This window comes from Bidens hawaiensis, unplaced genomic scaffold, assembly GCF_021521415.1.
Source record: "Bidens hawaiensis isolate Kalapana, Puna unplaced genomic scaffold, B.hawaiensis_p1.1 tig00001440_1, whole genome shotgun sequence".
NCBI classification, from domain to species: domain Eukaryota; kingdom Viridiplantae; phylum Streptophyta; class Magnoliopsida; order Asterales; family Asteraceae; genus Bidens; species Bidens hawaiensis.
The window spans coordinates 2,488,461-2,510,810 of NW_027491081.1; the positions used below are offsets into that span (position 1 = coordinate 2,488,461).

General features: G+C 35.8%; 1 protein-coding gene across 1 annotated transcript; it reads left to right on the forward strand.

Moving 5' to 3' along the window:
- The first annotated feature begins 517 nt into the window (after nt 1-517).
- LOC143576335 (GDSL esterase/lipase At5g33370-like) lies at nt 518-3,676 on the forward strand. Its single transcript, XM_077060446.1, has 5 exons — nt 518-883; nt 979-1,106; nt 1,578-1,820; nt 2,777-3,029; nt 3,186-3,676. The coding sequence occupies exons 1-5, from the start codon at nt 640-642 to the stop codon at nt 3,422-3,424; spliced, it is 1,107 nt and encodes a 368-aa protein (XP_076916561.1). The 5' UTR covers nt 518-639; the 3' UTR covers nt 3,425-3,676.
- Nucleotides 3,677-22,350: the final 18,674 nt, after the last annotated feature.

Below are 22,350 nucleotides of genomic sequence, written 5' to 3' on the forward strand. Positions count from 1 at the left end.
CCACTTTTAACGTTATTTTCACGAGATTAGTAAAATAACGTCAAAATTAGTGCACTTTTACTTTTGCCCACCCGAGGGTTCACACATATATACATTATATGCGCGCACCGCAAGCAGGGCGTATGATAAAACTTTTACCAATGGATAATTATATATTTTAGTTTTTATCTTTTATTTCTTTTGTTTATTCGTCGGAAATTACAGACAACTGATAACAATGTTACAAAAGTAAAGGTATAGATGCATGTTTTTCTGTCTATTAGTTTCACATAAATTAGCCTGTAGCCTTATTTCTCTAGAGAAGAATAAAACAAAACTGACTTTGTTTATATGCTGTTCCTAGAAAGTAAAAAACATCTTGGTAACACAATCTAGAATCTAGATTTCAAGATTGTAGGGGCTGACTAAACCAGTGTCTGTGTTTGTGTAAGAATGGCTGGCAGCTAACTGTCCAATTAAACACATCAGAACAACTACAACTTTGTTAGTTGGGACTGGCTCACACTGACTACATTATCAATTCCCATAATTCATATATATAGACCTCACTCCCCTTCCTTGTTTTTCTATTAACACCCCAACACACATTTTGTGTGTTTTTTTATATTCATTACCACTTATAGTTAATTTTATACAATAATGGCTAGCTCAAAATCATCACTTGCCATACTATTGTGTCTAATGTTAGTAGTTTTTGGTAATGTTGCTCTTGAAGCTGAGGCTAGAGCTTTCTTTGTGTTTGGTGACTCCTTAGTTGATAATGGAAACAATAACTACTTGGCTACGTCTGCACGAGCCGATATGCCTCCTTATGGGATTGATTATCCCACTCATCGCCCTACGGGCCGGTTCTCCAATGGATTTAACATTCCAGACCTTATCAGTTAAGTTTTTATGTTTTTATAAACTCTATAATTTGCAGATTATCGTTAGTTTTACTGATAAATTTTGAATAAAAATTAATTAATTAATTATCAGGCCAAGCCATTGGTGAAGAATCAACATTGCCATACTTGAGTCCATTTCTTACTGGTGATAGGTTACTTGTTGGTGCCAATTTTGCTTCTGCTGGTGTTGGCATACTTAATGACACAGGAGTTCAGTTTGTAAGTTCTCCTTCTGAAAGTAACAGTTTTCACGTATAATTTTACTTAATTAAAGTATTTTCATGCTACAACCCGCTGACGAAAAGCATGAATTTTTACTAACGAATCGAGTCATAAATAAGACTTTCCTTGAAAATAAAAATTTATGCTCCAATAGAAAAATAATTAACATAAATAAGAAAATATTCAACTAAAACAAATAAACTAAATCAAAAGACAATTGAGAAAGACCTTCAGACAAAATACAAATTTAGAAACATGTAGGGTTACAAAAATAAAAATCAATTTTCCAGTTTCTTTTATGTGCCCTTCTAATGCTTCTGATTTCCATGTTTCCGTGCCACAACAATTAATACACTAAAAAGCTAGACCTGTCCAATCAGGCTGGATCTGCCCATGAATGTAACCTACATTAAAAATATATTTTTTTGTGTACTCAAGAAATCTTCTTAAATGATATTTGTTATGCAGGTTAACATAATAAGGATCACACTGCAAATGCAATACTTTGAACAGTATCAACAAAGGGTGAGTGATATAATTGGCCCTGAGGAGACTCAAAGGCTTGTAAATCAAGCTTTGACACTCATCACATTGGGAGGCAATGATTTTGTAAACAATTACTACTTAGTTCCATTCTCAGCAAGATCTAGACAGTTTTCTCTGCCTGATTATGTTGTCTACTTGATCTCAGAATACCGTAAAGTGTTAACGGTTAGTGAATACAATTATTTTCCCTCATAATTCATGAAATTTTAACATGGAGAAAAAAAGTTTTAAAAAAAGATTGATACCTTTTTAGCGTGTTATGCATGGTTTCTTGATTGTGGTCCAAGCATTTTTATGACTAACTTTATTATGATTTGTTGAACTAAATGTTATGGTCCGGTTTATATGTCAGTTTTGAGTATTTTAGCTAGATTATAACGCATTCTTGCATGATATAATGCTAAATTTGCCATAAATCTAAAGATAGAGAAGGGAAGCACATAATATAAAGAGACATAATTCTCCAAGAAATGTGATATACTACTAAATGATTGTAACATTACATTAAGGTCTCTTTCATAAGGATTTATTAATTTGACAGGTATTGCTAAACTTTTGGTATTATAAATGTCTAATATTAAGGATACAAATAATGCATATATTAAGAAAATTTGAGACTTGTGTGTTTTAGAATAAAAAAGAAAAGAATCAAAAATAACTAAAATTTAAGTAATAGTTTTTGGTTATAAAAACGATTGATTTCGGGTCGTATGAATCATATGTCACTCAAACTAGAGCATGATACACATCGTCGAGACTTTTCTGTCCAATACTTACGAGGCCTCCGTAACTTACTCGTAGCCCAAGTTATGTCATTTTTATGTCGGCCCCCTTTTCTGCCTCATTTCCCCTTTTTAGCTTATCCTGTCTGGATGGTCCAAGAGCCTAAATATCATCTATTGAGGGAAGCTAAAGTAGTTTCATGTCATTATCGTATTTAATTGCTAAAGAAAGTAGCATGCGCCTATACCATGTGCTACAATCATGTCAGTATTAATGCATTTCATAAGAATCAAATGAAACCTTCAACACACTCACTTAATACAAGTCCTTTTGTTATATATCTTTGAAAGTTCAACCAACTTTTGTTGATTGAACGTGTTCTTAATTAATATTTGCAGAGGCTTTATGAATTGGGATTACGACGTATTTTGGTCACGGGTACTGGACCATTAGGATGTGTACCAGCAGAACTAGCCCAACGCAGCCGCGACGGCAACTGTGCGCCCGAATTGCAAAGAGCAGCAAGTTTGTTCAACCCTCAACTCCAATCAATGCTTGATAGTCTCAACAGTGAGATTGGGAGCAATGTGTTTATTGGTGCCAATATTAGACAGTCCAACATTGATTTCATTTCTGACCCTGGAAGATATGGTAAAGCACCATTTTAATTAATATTATAAACTTGTATGCATATACAAAAAAAAAGGGTTTCTAATCTAATCTAAAGAAAATAGAGAGGATATGAAACTGAGATTGTAACTATAAGTTACAATGGCAATGGATATAAATGTTTATTTTTGTGAGCAGGCTTTGTTACATCAAAGGTAGCATGCTGTGGACAAGGACCATATAACGGACTTGGGCTTTGCACGCGGTTATCAAGCTTGTGTCCGGATAGAGATTTATACGCGTTTTGGGACGCTTTCCATCCGTCGGAGAAAGCTAACAGGATCATCGTGAGACAAATTCTAACCGGCTCAACCGACTACATGTCACCAATGAATCTTAGCACCATTATGGCATTGGATGCTGCTTCTAATGTGTAATTGCCTACACCATAGAGGTTAAAGTATCCGCACAGTACGTGCATTATATATTGTTTGTGTGTGTCTTATTTATTGGATTGATTTCAAGTAGTAATTTTATTACTTATAGGTTGTAAACTTTATATTTTGGGTAAAAATGTAGCTGCATATGTAGCACCATCAAATGTTTGTATGTTAATTTAGTAAAATTATCAAATAAAGAAACAGCATGTAAGCAAGCTAACATGAGTTCGCCATCCAAGACTATTTTTTAGTTTTCTTCACAAATTAAATACAGTATGATTCTAAATATGAATCGGTGAAAAGATGAGCAAAATAGATATATTTTAAGTATAAATTATGTCTCAGTCAATCACATGTTATTTTAGGTGGGAGTCTTTAATATATGAAGATATTTTTTAATTTAATTATGATAATACATGAAGCTTTTATCCGCAGCAACATGATAAACAAAATATGATAAAAAACAGGAAAAAAGAAAAAAAGATAGATTAATTAACGTAGGGGTAAATGTACATAACTAGAATTATACCCCGCGTTGCGACTGCGCATAAATTGTGCCAAATAAATGCCACATTACGGCCATCGACTAGTAACACCGAAAAAGTTCGAATAGAAAGGAAATTATAATCAGAAAAAGAATTAGACGTAAAAGTATAAGGATTAAAAGTAAAAAAGAAAATAATAAAGAAAAAGAAAAAAAGGCAAAATAATTAAAATTGAGATGGTACAAAGTTTGTTCTATAATATACAACCAACGATGACTTAGTAACTTAGTACAAAATGTATTTCACAGCTTTAATTTATAACTAACAATATTGTAACCCTATGCTGGTCTTATTAAAAAAATTGTCATAAAAAATTGCAAAAATTATAGTTTCAATCAAGTTTGTAGGCATGTTTCCTCATGGTGGGCCCAAATTTAGAAAATGTATCCATTCCTCTCACTTGTTTGTTTCTTGCTTATTAGACCATCCGTAGTTGGTAAGTTGTGGCGGCGTTTTGCATTATAACGCCGAGAGCACCCCCCCGGCGTTTTGGTTTTTTTTTTTGAATGTTATGTACACAACGCGATTAAAGGCTCCAATATAAAAAAAGAGCCGTTATGTTTACCGACGGAGAGCTGGGGAATAAAAAAAATTATTTCCTATATTTTAAACTAACTCATCCCCAATCAAAACTCATCAAACTTATAAAAAATCTCTTTCAACACTATATTTCCTCACAAAAAATTCACTATATAAATAGATCCTCCATCTATATATAAACGGTTTTTCTGGCATAACCAACAAGCCGACGACGAGGCAGAGGAACATTCGCTTACGAGTGCGATTATGCTCGCGACAACTTATATGAGTTCCGTTACGAGTGCGCTTAGCTCTCCAACCCCCCCCCCCCCCCCGTTTCAAAAAGAGCATATATCGAACGAGATCGTACCGAAGCCAACAACCGGTTGATGGCGGATTACTTCTGCGACTCGCCGAGATACAAGAACCCGAAGACCTTTAGGCGTCGTTTTCGGATGTCTAAAAATTTATTTATGCGCATCACCAATGATTTGGAGCGTGAGCTTGATTACTTTAAGCAAAAGTCGGACGGTCGAGGGACGCTAGGATTCACGGCTATTCAGAAGGTTACATCAGCCGTGCGCGTGCTCATCTACGAAAACACGGCCGACACCAATGACGAATATTTAAAGATGGCTGATAAAACAAATCGGGACACCTTGGAGTATTTTTGTTGCGGTACGTTTTGTTTTTTTTTTTTTAAATAGTTTTATCACTTGTTTACTTTAATCAATTATTTAATAAAACTTGTGTCAAATATAGGAATATTGAAACTATATGGACCACCTTATCTGAGAGATCCCAACTGTAACGATCTACAACGTCTTTACGAGGCACATACAAGGGTGCATGGTTTCCCCGACATGATAGGGAGTGTAGATTGCATGCATTGGGAATGGGCTAATTGTCCAACTGCATGGTGAGGTCAATTCACACGAAGGGCCAACGGTCAGCCTTCAAGCGATTGCTTCATACCACCTTTGGATTTGGTCGGCATTCTTTGGTGTTACCGGTTCCAACAATGACATAACCGTCTTAGAGCAGTCTCCTGTGATGAAGAGTTACATATCTGGGACCGTTCCCGTCGCTTCGTTTTGTGCTAATGATAACTTCTACCATCATGTGTACTATCTGGGTGATGGAATATATCCAGAGTATGCGATAATCGTTAAAACATTCAGAGACCCGATGGATGAAAAAAGACAGTATTTTAAGAAAGTACAAGAGTCTGCGAGAAAGGATATCAAGAGGTGTTTTGGTGTTCTTCAACAACGATGGCATTTTGTTAAAAACCCTTGTCGTCTATGGTCTTTAGAAAGAATGAAATATGTTATGTATGCATGTATCATAATGCATAACATGATAATCGAGGACGAGGGAAGAGCAATATGTCCAACTTTCATACCGGACCCGGATCCACCACGGACTCCGGCAAGTATGGAGCAAAGACTTGAAAACTCGGATTTCGTGCGGTCAAGAGAGATACATAACGCACTAAAGGATTAAAGGTATACGTCTTGGATTTCATTTTAAATTTGGTTTTAAAACCTTTAATTTCGTATTATATTCTCTCCATCCTGTATCTAATCATTATTATAATTTATACTCCCTTCGTCCTTCTTTAATTGTCATGTTTTTAAAAACAAAAAGTTCAATAAGGTAGATTAAATGATTACTTTTTTGCTTATCAAATAACAATAATGCCCTTAGAAATTGGAACCATCAATATTGTTTATTAATGCAAGTTGTGTGTGTTTAAAGGTAAACTTGAAAATTGTCTAATAAATTTAGAAAATGGACATTTATAACATGACAAATAAAAAGAAATATTGTCACATTTAATGTGACGGAAGGAGTACGATACTACATTAATTATTATTATTATTATTATTATTATTATTATTATTATTTTTATTTAACTATTATTATTATTAATTTTTGTACAGCTAAATTATTATATATATTACAATTGTTAGATTTCAGTTTCCACACAAATTTACTATTCACTCCAAAATGTGCTTTCTCATTTGTAATCTTTGCTTCTTTGCTTTGTAATCTTTGCTTTGTAAGACTATGAGTAGTCATAACTCTCCACCTCAGGCATTATGCGCCACGTGGACGCCCAGTCAGAGTTATAGTTTTTTACAAAAATAGGGTGTAGTCATAACTCTCCACCCCCCAGGCGTTATGCGCCACGTGGCGCCCGGTCACTTTTACACTTTTTTTAATAAGAATAATCAAATAAAAATAATATTTTATTAAATAAATATTACATTAAAATAAAAAAAAAACTACTCGTTGTCGTTGTCGTTGTCGTCCTCGTCGTCTTCGCCCTTTTCGTCTTCGTCGTCTTCGTCCTTGTCGTCTTCGTCCTCGTCGTCGTCGCCCTCTTCGTCTTCATCTTCTTCACCATCGTTGTCGTCGTCTTCATCATCGTCTTCATTGTTGCCCTCGTTTTGATCATCGTTTTAACTAGGCAAAGGCCGATACATCCAAAGATGTTGGATCAAATCGTTTAGCCAGAAATTGGGCAACAAGCCCAACCGTCTTGACAACACTTATCACTTAGTGTTTTCATCAACACTAAATTCATCAAAAAGTAATCTGTATCTGTGACGGTGACTACTAGACGGAGAAGTGTCAATTTGTAACAATCCGAATTTTCGTTATTGTTTTCATAGCTGTTAACCGACCTGTTTCTATGATCGGATAATTTAATAAATAAAATTCTCGCATTTATCGAGTATTGTTATTTTGTTTATTATATTTAATTAATTATTAAAATAACTATGAGTTATATACAAAACACACCTTAAAGATTAGTTTTAACCCTTTTTATATCCACACTTAAAGTTTAGGGACTAATTTGCAAATATGATTAAAGATTATATTATACTAATTAATCCATACCCATAACCCGTAATCCAGTTCCTAACCCCATACCCTTTTGATTTCTTGAACCATAATCTTCGTTTTAATGTTGGAATTGAGAAATGTTAATCGTTTATGTTTCCTAAACGAACTCACACCGACGATCTAATTGTAGAATAAGATCAACAACGATATGGTTTACCTTATTAACAAACCGTCCTAAACCAATTTTGGTATTATACCATCTGGAGATATAATAACTCAATTAAACTCGTTTATATATTCCTCTATACCTCGCCAACAGAAGCCCTATAGTTAATTGCATTATACTAGCCTGCCATTATCGTTATTGTTCGCGTTTCTGCCGTTCTTAGTCCAATCAAACTAAACATCAATTCATAATCGTTTTAGATAATTTATTTATGATTACGGATCGTCATTACACCATTTACATTAACCCTATGACTAAACAGCCAAACATCAAACGATTTGGTCGTTTGTGATTTCTAGGGTTCATATATGATTTGGGATAATTGACTGTGTGTATTTAATTTATTATTCCTATTAACCAACTAGGCTAGACACCAACCCATTTTGCTTGTGCATAAGGGTTAAGACTATGTGAACGGCTAGGGTGCGGGTTCGAGTCGCCCACTCTGTTTTTTTGGAATTTTATTTATAAACATTAAAAGTTATTATAATCGATATAAAAAGATGACCGATTAATACTTTTTGTTAAAACTATACATATGTTTGTGTGTGTGTGTCTATAAATATGTTATCATCATCATCATGGTACTCAATATATCCCACCAATAGCAAAGCTATGGTAGGGTCTGAGAAGGGTAATATGTAGACAGCCTTACCTCTACCCCATAGGGATAGAGAGACTGCTTCCGGTGAGACCCCTGGCTCGATAGTAGTTTTGCATCAAGCCTTGGACATAAGACACATACCACCACCTGATGCTTGATTAACCTACTGCCACTTTTAACGTTATTTTCATTAGATTAGTAAAATAACGTCAAAATTAATGCAATTTCACTATTGCCCACACGAAGGTTCACACATATATACATTATATGCGCGCACCTCAAGCATGGAAAAATTTTTAATATGTTTTTTCCATACATACATATACGCGCGCACCCGAGGGTTATGGTTTTTAATATGTTTTTGCCTAAATTGCTACATGTTTATTTGTTTATATGCGCGCAGCCGAGGGTTTACACATATATGCATATATACATTATATTTTATAAAAATTTTAATATGTTTTTGATCTAAAATAGCTATTTAAAACAAATATTATTATTATCAAACTATGATTTTTGATATATTTTTTTATGTACATATTTAGATTATATTACTTATATTATATACAATCTTAGATAAAAGTTATTTTTATAAAAAGATAATAAATTAATTAATTTATTATTTCACATATATATCGATCATCATCCAATTCCGACTCTTTATCAAATACAGAATCCGTTTTTAATCTATATCTATTTTTTCCCACTTCCATTCTTAATTAGTACTTCTGGTTGGTAATTCTCGTAGAGCGTGACTCATATTTTTCTTATCGATTCATTTCCCTTTTGCTTAATTGATAAGGTGAGTAACTCATTCCCCTTTTTTACTTATTTTTAATTATTTGGGGACAAATGCGTATCGCATTATATTTACGTATTATTTAGTATTCACAATAGCAAACTGTTAATCTTGTGTGTATATCCATTAATTGCCTAAATTGCTACATTTTTATTTGTTTCTTTGATTGTATTCGGAGAAGTCTATCATAATCACATTATTATTATGATCATACGACCATCGTAAATCCACTTCGCAAGGCAATGGTTTTACCGACACTTATTGTTTGCTCATTGCCTTTATTGTTTTCACACAAAGGACAGTTTTCCGTTTTTATATTACATTCTATTTAAATTGCAGATGTTTTTCTCACTCAACCTTATGTTGACAAATCTACTTTATTTTATACGCATAGCAGGTTTTCGTTTGAACTGATCGCTAAGATGAAGAACTTAGTGATGCTTTTAAGTTATAAGAAATTATTCAATACTTAATTTGAATTTGAACTTTAATTTGTTGCTTTTATTTTAAGGATTATATATACTTTTTTTTGTTTGGAATATTTGAATTATTTAATTTAATAATTAGATATTGTCATATTTAATATTGCATGATAGTACCTTTTGAGTTGTGAACAATTAGTTCATGCCCCGACATTTTCTCCTTCGGCTGGCGTGTGAAGGATTGGTATCAGAGTCGAATGTTTAAGATAGGTAGTTAGTGGTTCTTTAGTAACATGCTTAGAAGCCCATACATGCTTATTTGATTAGCTTCCGTGTTCTACTTATGTGTTTATCTCTTACCTAGTTAGTTAATAAATTATTGTTTATTTATATTATCATGCACACAAAAAACTCCGAGGCTATGCCTCAACCTCAAAACATTTTTAATTAAATTAGTAGATTGCCTTTTATTTTTGGGAAATTCCTTAAGAATTCCCTAGTGTTGTTTTTAATCCTTCACCTTAATGCTAGGTAGTATGACAAGTCCTGTAGTAACTGGAAGGGGGAGAAAACTATGACTCGGGCCTTGGCAAAATGGTTATTAGAACCCAAGGTAAGACGTTATTCCTTAACTGGAGGATAACATGACCACATTTCTCGATCTTATAGGCCAAAGCAGGACATAACTGTCATACGACCAACACCTTACTCGATCTTGCATTCCTTTTTTTTAAACCGAATTCACGGTGGTTCGTGGCTAAATTCAGAAATTTCCGATTATTGTGGTTAGTTGGGTGAAAAATCTATGGAACCCATGGGCACTCCTACTATCCATTTCTCAACTTGTTTAAATTATATGTTTTTGTTGGAGCTTAATCATATGTGGTGGTTCATGAGATGCTCCAACTACTCTACTTTTATCTTGTTAGTTTGTTATTAAGTTGGTACATTTAAAATGTCATGTAACGCTCATGGGTTATCCGACCCTTTTGCATTGATAATTCGTTATTTAGTTCATCATCATCATCATCATCATCATCATCATCATCTAAAGTTAACTTAATCAAATAAATTATAACTTTTAAACAAACCTCATCTCCACATCTATTTATCTCACATTGATCGCATTATTTACGACACCTCATAAATATTTACATAACTTACCCTTATCTTACAATCATTTACCTTTGTTCCTCATAGAATGTCTTAACTAAGAAATCACCGTCTTCATCAACTCTCATCTAGTTCTCTTGACCACCGTCTTGCTGCTAGGATCACCAAAGAGTTTGTTGCTACTATGCCTACCATCATGACTCAGATTCAGAGACTCGTGGCATTCGGAAATACATTCGTGGTTTACAGACGGTTTTCTATGATGCAGTAGTGAGTCGTGACCCTTTAACCATTGATGAGACTATGGATCTAGTTGCTTCCCTCACTGACGATCACGTTAGGGATGGAACCTTATCCCGAAAGGATTCCAGCCTACCCCCAAAAAAACCAAAACGACTCATCCACTAATGCCAAAGCTGAACCCAAACCTGCCTTCAATAATAAAAATCACCTCTTCAACAACAGCAATAACAACAACAACAAGCGTATATCCAATAACCAAAACTACGCCCTTAACCAACCCAATCACCAACCCCAACCAAACCAAAGTGCCCCAAACAAAAGAGCCTACACTGGACCTCACCCTCTATGTGACAAATGTAACCTTCATCACCATGCTCAATCCTCGTGCTGACTGTGCACCCAATGCAATCGTTGCGGTCATGTTGCTAACGTTTTCCATGCACCGCCTGGTTCACAAGCTGTTCAACAACGGTCTGGACCGCCTGCTCCTTGACCTACCACTAACCCACATACTCAACCCGGTGTTCCTAATACCCATGCTTGCTACCATTGTGGAGACCCTAACCAACTCTGCAATGTGTGCCTAGTACTTTCCATGCTCATGAAGCCCATGTCATGCCTGAACCATACTATCCACCCATACACTCCAAGCCCAAGTATACCCCGCACCTTACTATACTCCCCAAGCCTACCAAGTGCAAGCCTATCAACCTCAAGTTCCTCCAGTTTATGCACCGCAAGCCTATACTCCCCAAGTGCCTTAACTCATGGCTCCTCCGGCTGCATCAACCTAAGCCCCTGCTATTCAAGCTCCTCCATTGAATCAAGTCGCTCAAACCCCTCAAGGTTCTAATGCATGTGCTTTTATGATGAATCAGAATCAAACTCAAAGCTTAAGAGATGTGGTGAATGGTACATTTCTCATTGATAATCATTTTGTTCCGGTGTTATTTGATACGGGTGCCGATAAGAGTTTTATTTCTTTGGTTTTTCGTATATTATTGGTAAGCCTTGGATAAGCTATCTAAGTCATTTTATGTAGAAGTAGCCAATGGGAATTCTATTATTATTGATCCAGTACTTCGGGATTATGGCATAACTCTTAATAAATTCAAGTTCTGTATCGACCTCATTCCTATGCAAATGGGTAGTTTCGATGTTATTTTTGGGATGGATAGGCTCACCCTAAATCATGCGGAAGTCGTATTCTTCTAGAAATTCCTTCGTACACCTCTAAAAAATGGTTGCGTCCTTAATGTTTTTGGTGATATGCCTGCATTTAAACTTAACCTCATGTCGTGTTTTCAAGCTCAACCTTATTTGTGTAAGAAGTATGTTGCGTTCAACTTCAAGTTCCTCCAGTTTATGCACCGCAAGCCTATACTCCCCAAGTGCCTCAAATCATGGCTCCTTCGGCTGCATCAACCCAAGCCCATGCTATTCAAGCTCCTCCATTGAATCAAGTCGCTCAAACCCCTGAAGGTTCTAATGCATGTGCTTTTATGATGAATGTGAATCAAGCTCAAAGCTCAAGAGACGTGGTGAATGGTATATTTCTCAGTGATAATCATTTTGCTTCGGTGTTATTTGATATGGGTGCCAATAAGAGTGTTATTTCTTTGATTTTTCGTATATTATTGATAAGCCTTGAATAAGCTATCTAAGTCATTTTATGTAGAAGTAGGAGATGTAATTCTATTATTATTGATTCAGTACTTCGGGATTGTGTCATAACTCTTAATAAATTCAAGTTCCGTATCGACCTCATTCCTATGCAAATGGGTAGTTTCGATGTTATTGGTGGGATGGATAGGCTCACCCTAAATCATGCGAAAGTCGTATGCTTCAAGAAATTCCTTCGTACACCTCTCAAAAATAGTCGCGTCCTTAATGTTTTTGGTGATACGCCTGCATCTAAACTTAACCTCATGTCGTGTTTTCAAGCTCAACCTTATTTGCGTAAGAAGTATGTTGCGTTCGTAGTGCTACTAGTGGAGAACGAGCATAAAGAAGAAGATATCCAGTATCCCGATTGTGCGTGATTTTCCTGATGACGTCTCCGTACTTCCTCCTATTCACTAAGTCGTATTCCATATTGATGTTATACCTAGAGCTAACCCCGTGTCTAAAGTACCTTACCGTCTTGCACCATCCGAAATGCAAGAGCTTTCGAGCCAACTACAAGAACTCTCAACAAGGGTTTTATACGCCCCGAGATCTTCCTCATGGGGAGCACCTATTTTGTTTTTCAAGAAGAAATATGGTTCGTTCAGCATGTGCATTGATTATCGTGACTCATCAAACTTACCGTCAAGAACCGTTATCCGCTTCCTCGCATAAATGATCTTTTCGATCAGATTCAAGGAGCTGCATGCTTCTCGAAGATTGATCTCCGTTCGACTTATCATCAACTTCGCGTTAATGAAGATGACATCCTCAAGACCACCTTCTGTACTCGATATAGGCATTACGAATCTAACCAATGCACCCGCGATTTTCATGGATCTTATGAACCGTGTGTGTAAACCCTACTTTGATAAGTTCATAATTTTATTCATCGATGATATCTTGATCTATTCGAAATTAGAGAAGGATCACAAAGAGCATCTTCATGCCATTCTTGACCTCCTCTGGAAGGAACAACTATATGCCAATTTTTCTAAGTGCGAGTTTTGGCTTAAAGAATTTTAGTTCTTGGACCATATTTTCAACTAAAAAGGTATTCATGTCGATCCCACAAAGATTGAATCCATAAAAAATTGGAAACCACCGACTTCTCCCACCGAAGTCTGATATTTTCTTGGTTTCGTTTCATTTGGAACTTTTCAAAGATTGCATTGTCCCAAATCAGATATTAGACAACGTCGACAGGCTGAGTTGCATAGCGACTACGAATGCGAAATTAGTTATCATCCTGGAAAAGCGAATGTCGTGGTCGACGCTCTCAGTCGTAAGAAACAAGTCAAATTTGTTCTTCTTACTTGCGTTCTCATCCAAAATGGTCTTGAAAATCTTATTCTCGACGCCCAACATGAATACGACACTGAAGTCAATATATTTGACGAAATGTCGTGTGGTGCCGAACTCAATTGGAAGCTAAACCCAATGGTATACATTACTTTCTTATCCGTTTATGGATTCCGATCATGACAACCTTCGCACATTTATTATGGACGACGCTAATAAATCACGATATTCCATACATCCCGATGCGGATAAGATGTACGTTGATCTTCGTTTCGTCTATTGGTGACCGGGAATGAAAAAAAACATTGCTCTCTATGTCTCAAAATGTCTCACGGGCTCTAAAGTGAAAATGGAACATCATCGACCCTTTGTTTTACTCGAGCAACCTCCTGTTTCCGAGTTGAAGTGGGAAGGTATTGTTGAGTCAAAGGTTTGACATGAAATGACTTAAGGGAGATTAAGGGAGATTGGAATCTTCTCCACACTCCTCAGAAATGGCTAAGTATGGATACCAAGCAAACTTGGACATCCGAGCAAGGTTTTACTTGTCCTAGCAAGGTATTTTGCCTTTTGGACAAGGTTATCTTCTTGAAGTCTTCTTAAATGATAATCCGAGTAGGGTTCACTTTGTCTAGCAAAGGTGTTCTTCAAGTCGAGCACAGTTTGCTTTTCAGCAAACCCTTGAGTAAACCAAGCTTTTGAAGCCAAGTATTTGGAAGATCTAGAAAGGTTTGATTAATAAACAATAGTCCGGGCATGCTAGTTGAGAGTGATCAAGAAATATTCTAAGGAATTTCTCTAGAAAGGTTCAACACATAGCAAGCTATAGTGCTCATAGCACAAGTCACACAGTACTCCTAGCACACTTTAGTTTGCCTATTAAGTTATTCTTTAACAAAGAGTTGAAGGGATTCATGAAGAACAGTTTGCTCGTAGGACCATATCGAGCAAAGTTTGCTATGGTCAAGAAGATTGAAGTCTGCTAGGTGAGTATTTTCTAAGGAAAATACTCTAAGTAAAGTATACCTGGAGAACTGTTTACCAACACACTTCATGGTTACCATGTTTGCTCAAAGAGGACAAAAGACACAAAGTCTACCCAGAAGAACTGTTTGTATACTTAGAATGTTTTATGATTATGTACCAATCATTACGGTTTCTAGAAGGAATGACAGCTGTCAGGAGGCTGGCCTATTAATAGAATGATCTACGGCACGCCTCCTACGGACGAATTTTGCCACTTTACACTTTTCAGACCTAGCGAATATTCCTGAGAGAGTGTGACGGTTGTCCTAAGATTAGTGTGGATAAACATTCCTTACAAGAAACCCTAATTGATTTACATTTGTATGAACCTTTCTATAAATGGAAATCTTTTGAGTTATTGTTTGTGTTTGCTACAGTTAATAATCTTGATGCAACAAATAGTGTTTGTTAGTGATTCCGCCGTTAACAAACATCTATTCTTACCATAAATAGCAAAGTCATCAACCTTCTTGTCGACACATTATTGTGTGGGTTGTGACATTTATTGTATGTTTAAGTGATCAATACGGGGCTGACAAGTTGAATCAAAGCTTGTTTGTTGCTGTTTGGGTGAAGAATCGTTGCTTATTGTTGATTGATTGAAGATGAAGAATGACGTGAGCTGAGTACCGTTTCATTGATTTCTGATGTCAGCAACTCTGTTTTTCTTCATTCTTCCAGATCTGCAATATTTAGTGTTTTCTTTCACTTGCGTTTACTTAATGTTTGTATTTTTATTACTAGATCTTGCTCCAATCGAATCAAAACATCAGATCTGAAGAATTATTTCTCAGATCTGATTCATTTTCAAATTTGATTTTTAAATCTGTTGAATCTTTTCTCTGTTTTTCTTTAAACAATCACTTTACAAAATACCAAAAATATGTCTGGTTTTGAAGAGCAAGAGCTTTCCACTAACAAAAATTCCTAGGTTGCACTGACAGGAAAATTTCATCAGGTGGAAAGTGTTGTTCAAGGCTGTAGTGTGCTATAATGACGTTGACATGTGGAACTCCATCAAAAATGGTCCATATGTGGCTGAAGGTGCAAATTCTAACAAAGCCGTGGGTGATAGAATGAGAAAGGTGGAAGACAGAGCCTTTTCTATGATCAAGCTCGGTCTGTCTTGGGAAATTTTAACCAAGGTTGCACATCATACAACAACCAAAGCTATGTATGATGCTATACTTGAGGTGTTTCAGGGGAACTCTGAGCTGAAAAACATCAAGAAGCAAAGACTTAAGCAACAACTTGAGAGATTTAAATATAAAGATGCGTAGAGATTGAAATCAATTCTTGATAGGTTTCTAGCCATAGTGAATGATCTCAGAACTACTGATTATGTCATGACTGATTTTGATCTGAACACTAAACTTTATCATCAATGCCAAAGGAGTGGTATACAGCTAGTAAGTTCATTCTTCATAAACCAAATGAACAACTCAAGCTGGATGATGTAATTTGCTTTCTTCAAGCTGCTGAGATAGAGATAATTGAGAACAAAATGATAGGAAGAGAAGTCATGTTTCCAGGTGTCCAATGCACTTATTGCACCTATGGGAAACTTGTCCACCAAGAACCAACAACAGATCCCAATTATAGAAGAACCTACTGAACATGGTGTTGATACACCTAACGCATTTGTTGGTGGTAGTTCAAGTAACCAAGGAAGCCAGTCAACGTTTATTGTCCAACTCATAGATGACAATAATTATGCCTCCATGGAAAGTGGACATTTACCTTATGCTGGTGGAAACAATGGTCAAGGAAGTGAAACTCAAGCATTGTTCTCTATGTTTACAGTGTCTTACAATGCATTTGCAGCCAAAAACATGATCCACACAAGTGTCATTCAAGATGATTTGGAACAGATTGATGCTGATGATCTTGAAGACATGGACTTGAAGTGGCAGGCTACAATGTTAGCACTTAGAAGCAAAAGGCTGTTCAATAGGACTGGAAGATCTTTAGTGTCTGGACCAAATGAAAGGATTGGTTTTGATAAGTCTAAGGCAATTTGCTACAATTGTCAGCAACCAGGACATTTTGCTAGGGAATGCAACCAGCCATGGAATTTTCATGTGAATTAATACTAGCAAAACCAACAACTACAACAGCCAAGGAATCAATACCAATACCAGCAAAACCAGCCAATGAACAATAACTACAACAATAACCACAATTTCAACAAAAACTACTAGTAGCCACAAATGAATAATCCGCAAGTTGTGCCCCAGAACCAGAATTACCAAAGAAATAACCAGAACCCTCCAAATGCTCCCAACAACCCCAACAAAAACAATCAAAATCAGCCCAGAAATCAAGGAAATGTGGCACTTGCGCACAACAAGAAGGGAATTTTGATTGGAGTGATCATGCAGATGACATCACAAAGGCTAATGTTGCATTGATGGCAAAAGTAGAAAATGAGGCTGAATCTTCTTCTTCACAGGTACATTCAAACTCCACACTTGATTTACTTGAAACAACTGATGCATTGAATGTGAAAGTAGGTAAGTTGGAGAGTGAATGCTTTAGAAAACGAAGCATGATTAATGGGTATCAAGCAAGTGATATACTCTATAAAGAAAAGATCAGAAGCCTTGAAGATGACTGTGTGAGTAGTTTTAGAACTCTATCAAGATATGTGACTGAAATTGACGGTCTAAAGAAAATGATTATTGAAGATAAGGTGAAGAATACCAAGCTACAAGTTGTGAATGAGTTTCTAAAGAACATAGTATCTACTCGAAACATTTGTGGTATTTTGAACAAGGTAAAAGAAGAAGATAAATACAAAGTTGTTCCACCACCATTCAACAACTATTATTTATCCAAGGTTGATAAAGAAAAGAAAGATGGATATCTTCAACAGTTCAGAGATCTTTTTTAAGACAAAGAAGAATTCATTGACATTTACAAGATGGTTGAAGTGATTAAAGATGGAGAGTTTGTTGTAAAGGAAGAAGTAAGGGATGATAAGTCAATTGGTGTGCAAGTCTCTGAAGATGACTTCAATGATGATGATCTGAATGTGGATGATTTGAGTGACTCTAGTGATCAAATCTCAGATGCAGAAATCATAGATGCAGAAAGAAATTGAAGGCATAAGAAACCTGACTCAATTGACAAACATCCCTTGTTGCCACCTATAACACCAAAAATGAAGAGACAAAATGAAATAATGAAGAGAGAACATGTGTTTTTTGACATATGTGAAAGGTCAAAGGTGAGCTACAATGCTGTTAGGCCACCAAGCAAGACTGTTTTGAAACGGTTAAGTGACAATAACAAGAAAAAGGTCAATGAAACAGTTGTTAGTAACAACTTCATTCCAGTATACCCTGTTTTCTCTAGCCATTAGTGTTTGACATTGGAGAGGTTGAAACTATGGAAGAGTGTGAGAAGAGGCAGTCAAGACACAAGGGAAATCTGGATGAAGAGCCTATAAATTTGAAGAAAATCATCTTTGTGATAAGCAAGACTGAAACGCAAGATATTAAAACTGAAGAGTTTGTACCTTTTTAAATTGATTTTGATGGTTTGAAAACTCAGAAGACACTTGGGATCAAACCACCTAGACCAAGTGAGAGATTCAAAAAAGGGAAATTCCCATGAAAATTTCAAGGGAAAGGTGTGGTGTAAAAAGTGTGATGAATATGGACACCATACTGATTCTTGTAATGAAAGGTTCACGTTCAAACCTTTTCATGTTCCCTATAAAACAAAGTTTGGTCAAAACTTTGAACTTTACAAACAGAAGTATGATGAATACTTGGGAAAAGGAAAAGTGTGTGAGAAGGAGAATGTAAGCAAAACTGAATAGAAAGTTGATGACCGTGTTAAGAAGGAAGGAAATAGTGATGAAAAACCTAAGAACAATGTGACTAATCAAGTCAAAAGGAACATCCTTCCTAAGAAATCCGAAACTGATGTAAAAAGAAACTTTCAACCATTGAGAATTGTACCCAATCAAGACTCAAAATCAGTTAAATCTGATGATTCTCAAAAATCTCCAAACAATGGAAAGAAAGGGAACAAGGGTGTTTTCTCTAGAAACAAACCAAAAGAATTGACTAGTGATGAAAAGTTCCTTTTGAAGCATGGGTTTGAACCTCATGGATTTCTTTGCAAACCAAGGGGTGAAGTTGAGAAGAAAAAGAATTTTGATGTGAGAGATTACACAAGTACAAAGAATTATGTAGTTGAAGATTGTCAAAGCATAATTCCTTGTGTGCAAAGCCCAGTGGAGAGTGGTTATGAAACTGACAGCAGGGCTGACCCATGGGGAGGGCGGAGAGGGCGACGGCCCCAGGCCCAACCTCCCATGGGGCCCATAGGAGTCATTAGTACACACTCAAACCTAATGAAAAAAAATTCCGGCAAACTAATGGCGGCTGCTTCAGGTTAATGAATAAGAATAAAGAGAGATGAAGATGACGAGGGTAACTTTAGTCTAAATGGGCTTTTTAAGGCCCAATAAATTTAAAAGATAACCAATATTTAACTTAAATATTTTTCAGATAAAATAGGATATATAGATATAGGCATTAGGTGACGTAAGTAGAAAAAAGTGAGTTAGATGCATGTATTTACTTTGATATTTTATTCTTAAATACTATATATTTGAATTCAAAGGTACAATCTAAATTTTCGTATTTTTTTATTTAGGTGTTAAAAAGAGATTAACTTCTTTTTTATTTAAACTTAATACCATTCAATTCATATTTTTAGAACATCTTAACACAATAAAAGAAAAACAAAATAACGATTGCACCGGGAAGTGATTTACGTAACTCAAAGGTTTCTTTTGTAAACGAATCAATACCATTTGTCACAACTCGTAAGTCGTAATCGCCAGACGCCAATCTCCCAATTTGATTTACCAACACAAGTAAAACTCGTTAATCATATCGTTATTGACATAATTGGGAATTGCAAATTGCAATGATAAGCTTGAATTGATGGTTTAATTTGATGAATTTCATGTTTTGGAATTGTTTGATTAGGGCCTAAATTTTTCACGTCCCGGGCCCTAGAATTTTTTTGTATTCTCAAGGACGGCCCTGACTGACAGATCTGAAGATTGTGAAGTTGTACATGAAGATCCTAAACCTACTACTAACACATCCAATGCAACAATTGTCAATGAAAAGAATGATTTGCATGTTGATTCAGCTTGCACTTCATCACTCAACTAACAACTTTCTTTACCTGTGCAGGAACAGTCCACTCCACTGAATGAAGTATGGTACATGGATAGTGGATGTTCTAGGCACATGACTTGTGACAAGAGGTCACTTGGTAACTATGAAGAGAAGTTTGAGGGTTCAGTTGCATTTGGAAGTGATGAAAATGGTGGAAAAATAGTAGTAAAAGGAATTTTGACAAATGGAAAGGTCACATTTGAATGTCTTCTATGTGGAGGGGCTACAATATAACCTTTTGAGCATTTCTCAAATGTGTGATAAAGGTTATAAAGTTGGTTTTGATGACTCACACTGTTTCATCTTAAGACCTGAATTTGTAATCCCACCAGACATGATTATGATGATGACACCTAGAAATGGCAATTTATATGAACTAAACATGAAGGATGCCATTTAAAGAGGTGGTGCATGCTTTGTGTCTAGAGCCACTGAAAATGAAACTAAATTATGGCATAGGAAACTTTTTCATGAAAATCTGAAGAACATGAACAAACTAGTCAAGGGTGAGCATGTTATTGGTTTACCTAATAGGGAGTTAAAGTTGGATGAAAATTGTATCTCATGTCAAAAGGGCAAACAACACAAGTCTTCACACAAGACTAAACTCATCAATACAATTGATCATGTGCTTGAGATGCTTCACATGGATCTTTTGGTCCTGTGAGTGTACCAAGTATTGGAAAGAAGAGATATTGCCTTGTGATCATTGATGATTACTCAAGATACACTTGGGTTTATTTCCTAAGTAAAAAAGATGAGATTGTTGAGTTGATTAAGAATTGTGTAACCAGGATTGAGAACCAGTGGGATGCAAGGGTGAAAGAAATGAGAAGTGATAATGGAATTGAGTTCAAGAATGGAGTAATGGAAGAATTCTGCAATGAGAAAGGAATACTTCAACAATTCTCTGATCCTAGAACTCCAGAATATAATGGTGTTGCAGAAAGAAGAAACGGAACACTCATAGAAGCTGCAAGAACCATGCTAGCAGATGCTTTCCTACCTATCACTTTTTGGGTGGAAGCAACTAATACAGCCTGCTATGTTCAGAATAGAGACAAATCTCCTTATGAGATTTTGTTTAAAAGAAATCCGTACATCAAGTTTCTCAAGCCATTTGGATGCAAATGTTCTCTTTTAAACACCAAGGATTATCTCAAGAAGTTTCAAGCAAAATCTTTGGATTGCTTCTTTGTTGGTTATTTAACACACTTAAAAGCCTATAGAGTATATGTCAAAGATCATTTGAGTGTGATTGAATCTTCAGATGCAACTTTCAATGAAAATCAATTCAACACAGTTGATGGGGTAGCATGGTTGTTTGACCTTGAGAAATTGATCAAGTCTTTCAAGATTTATCCAGAAGACATTGATGAATCTTTTTACAAGACTAGTGAGATTGAAAAGACATATCATAAAACATTAGATTTGGAAAAGTTATGGTCCAAGGTTGCGGGAAAAGAAAGTGAGTATACATTCATAAAGGATCCCTCAAGTGCTAATGTTGAACAAGTTCAAGATAATGATCAAAAACACAATCAGATTCTAGAACAAGATCAAGTAAATGGAAGATTTGTTTAAAAGATTAGATTTGGGAAACAATGGTGCTTCTACCTCACAACAGAACAATGAAAATGCACCTGAGTTTCATGATACAACAACAAATTTGATCATTGATGAACCAGATCTCAATGAATCAAATTTAAACTCTACTGTGCCTACTGATGTGATAGTTCAATCCTCATATGTTGAAAGAAATCATCCTTCTAAGAACATCATTGGAGATATAAATGAAAGAGTTACAAGAAGTCATTCTGAATCTTTTAACATTTGTTTGTACTCCTACTTTCTATCCCAAATAGAACCTAAGAACATTGTTCAGGCGTTGAAGGACAACAACTGGGTAGAGGCTATGCAAGAGGAGTTGGCTCGATTCAGAGATATGCAAGTATGGGAACTTGTAGACAAGCCAAGAAACAGATATACAATTGGAATCAAATGGGTTTTCAGAAATAAAAGGGATGAAAGAGGTATTCTGATTAAAAACAAAGCAAGACTTATTGCATTGGGGTGCCTACAAGAAGAAGGGATTGACTTTGAGGAAGTCTTTGCACCAGTTGCAAGAGTTGAAGCAATAAGAATTTTCTTGGCATACGTTGCCTCAAAGAATATAAGAGTATTCCAACTTGATGTCAAATCTGCATTCCTCAATGTAAAAATAGAAGAGGAGGTGTATGTAACTCAACCACTAGGATTTGAGGACCCTGTTTATCCTAACAAGGTGTATAAGTTAAACAAAGCCTTGTATGGCTGCATCAAGCTCCAAGAGCTTGGTATGATGAGTTATCAAATCATCTACTTGAACATAGTTTCTAAAGGGGAGCTATTGGCAA

Coding starts and splice junctions, on each gene's coding strand:
- LOC143576335 (XM_077060446.1), top strand. CDS start 640: ATGGCTAGCTCAAAATCATCACTTGCCATACTATTGTGTCTAATGTTA. Junction 884..978: donor TAACATTCCAGACCTTATCA/GTTAAGTTTTTA, acceptor ATTAATTATCAG/GCCAAGCCATTGGTGAAGAA. Junction 3,030..3,185: donor TTCTGACCCTGGAAGATATG/GTAAAGCACCAT, acceptor TTTTGTGAGCAG/GCTTTGTTACATCAAAGGTA.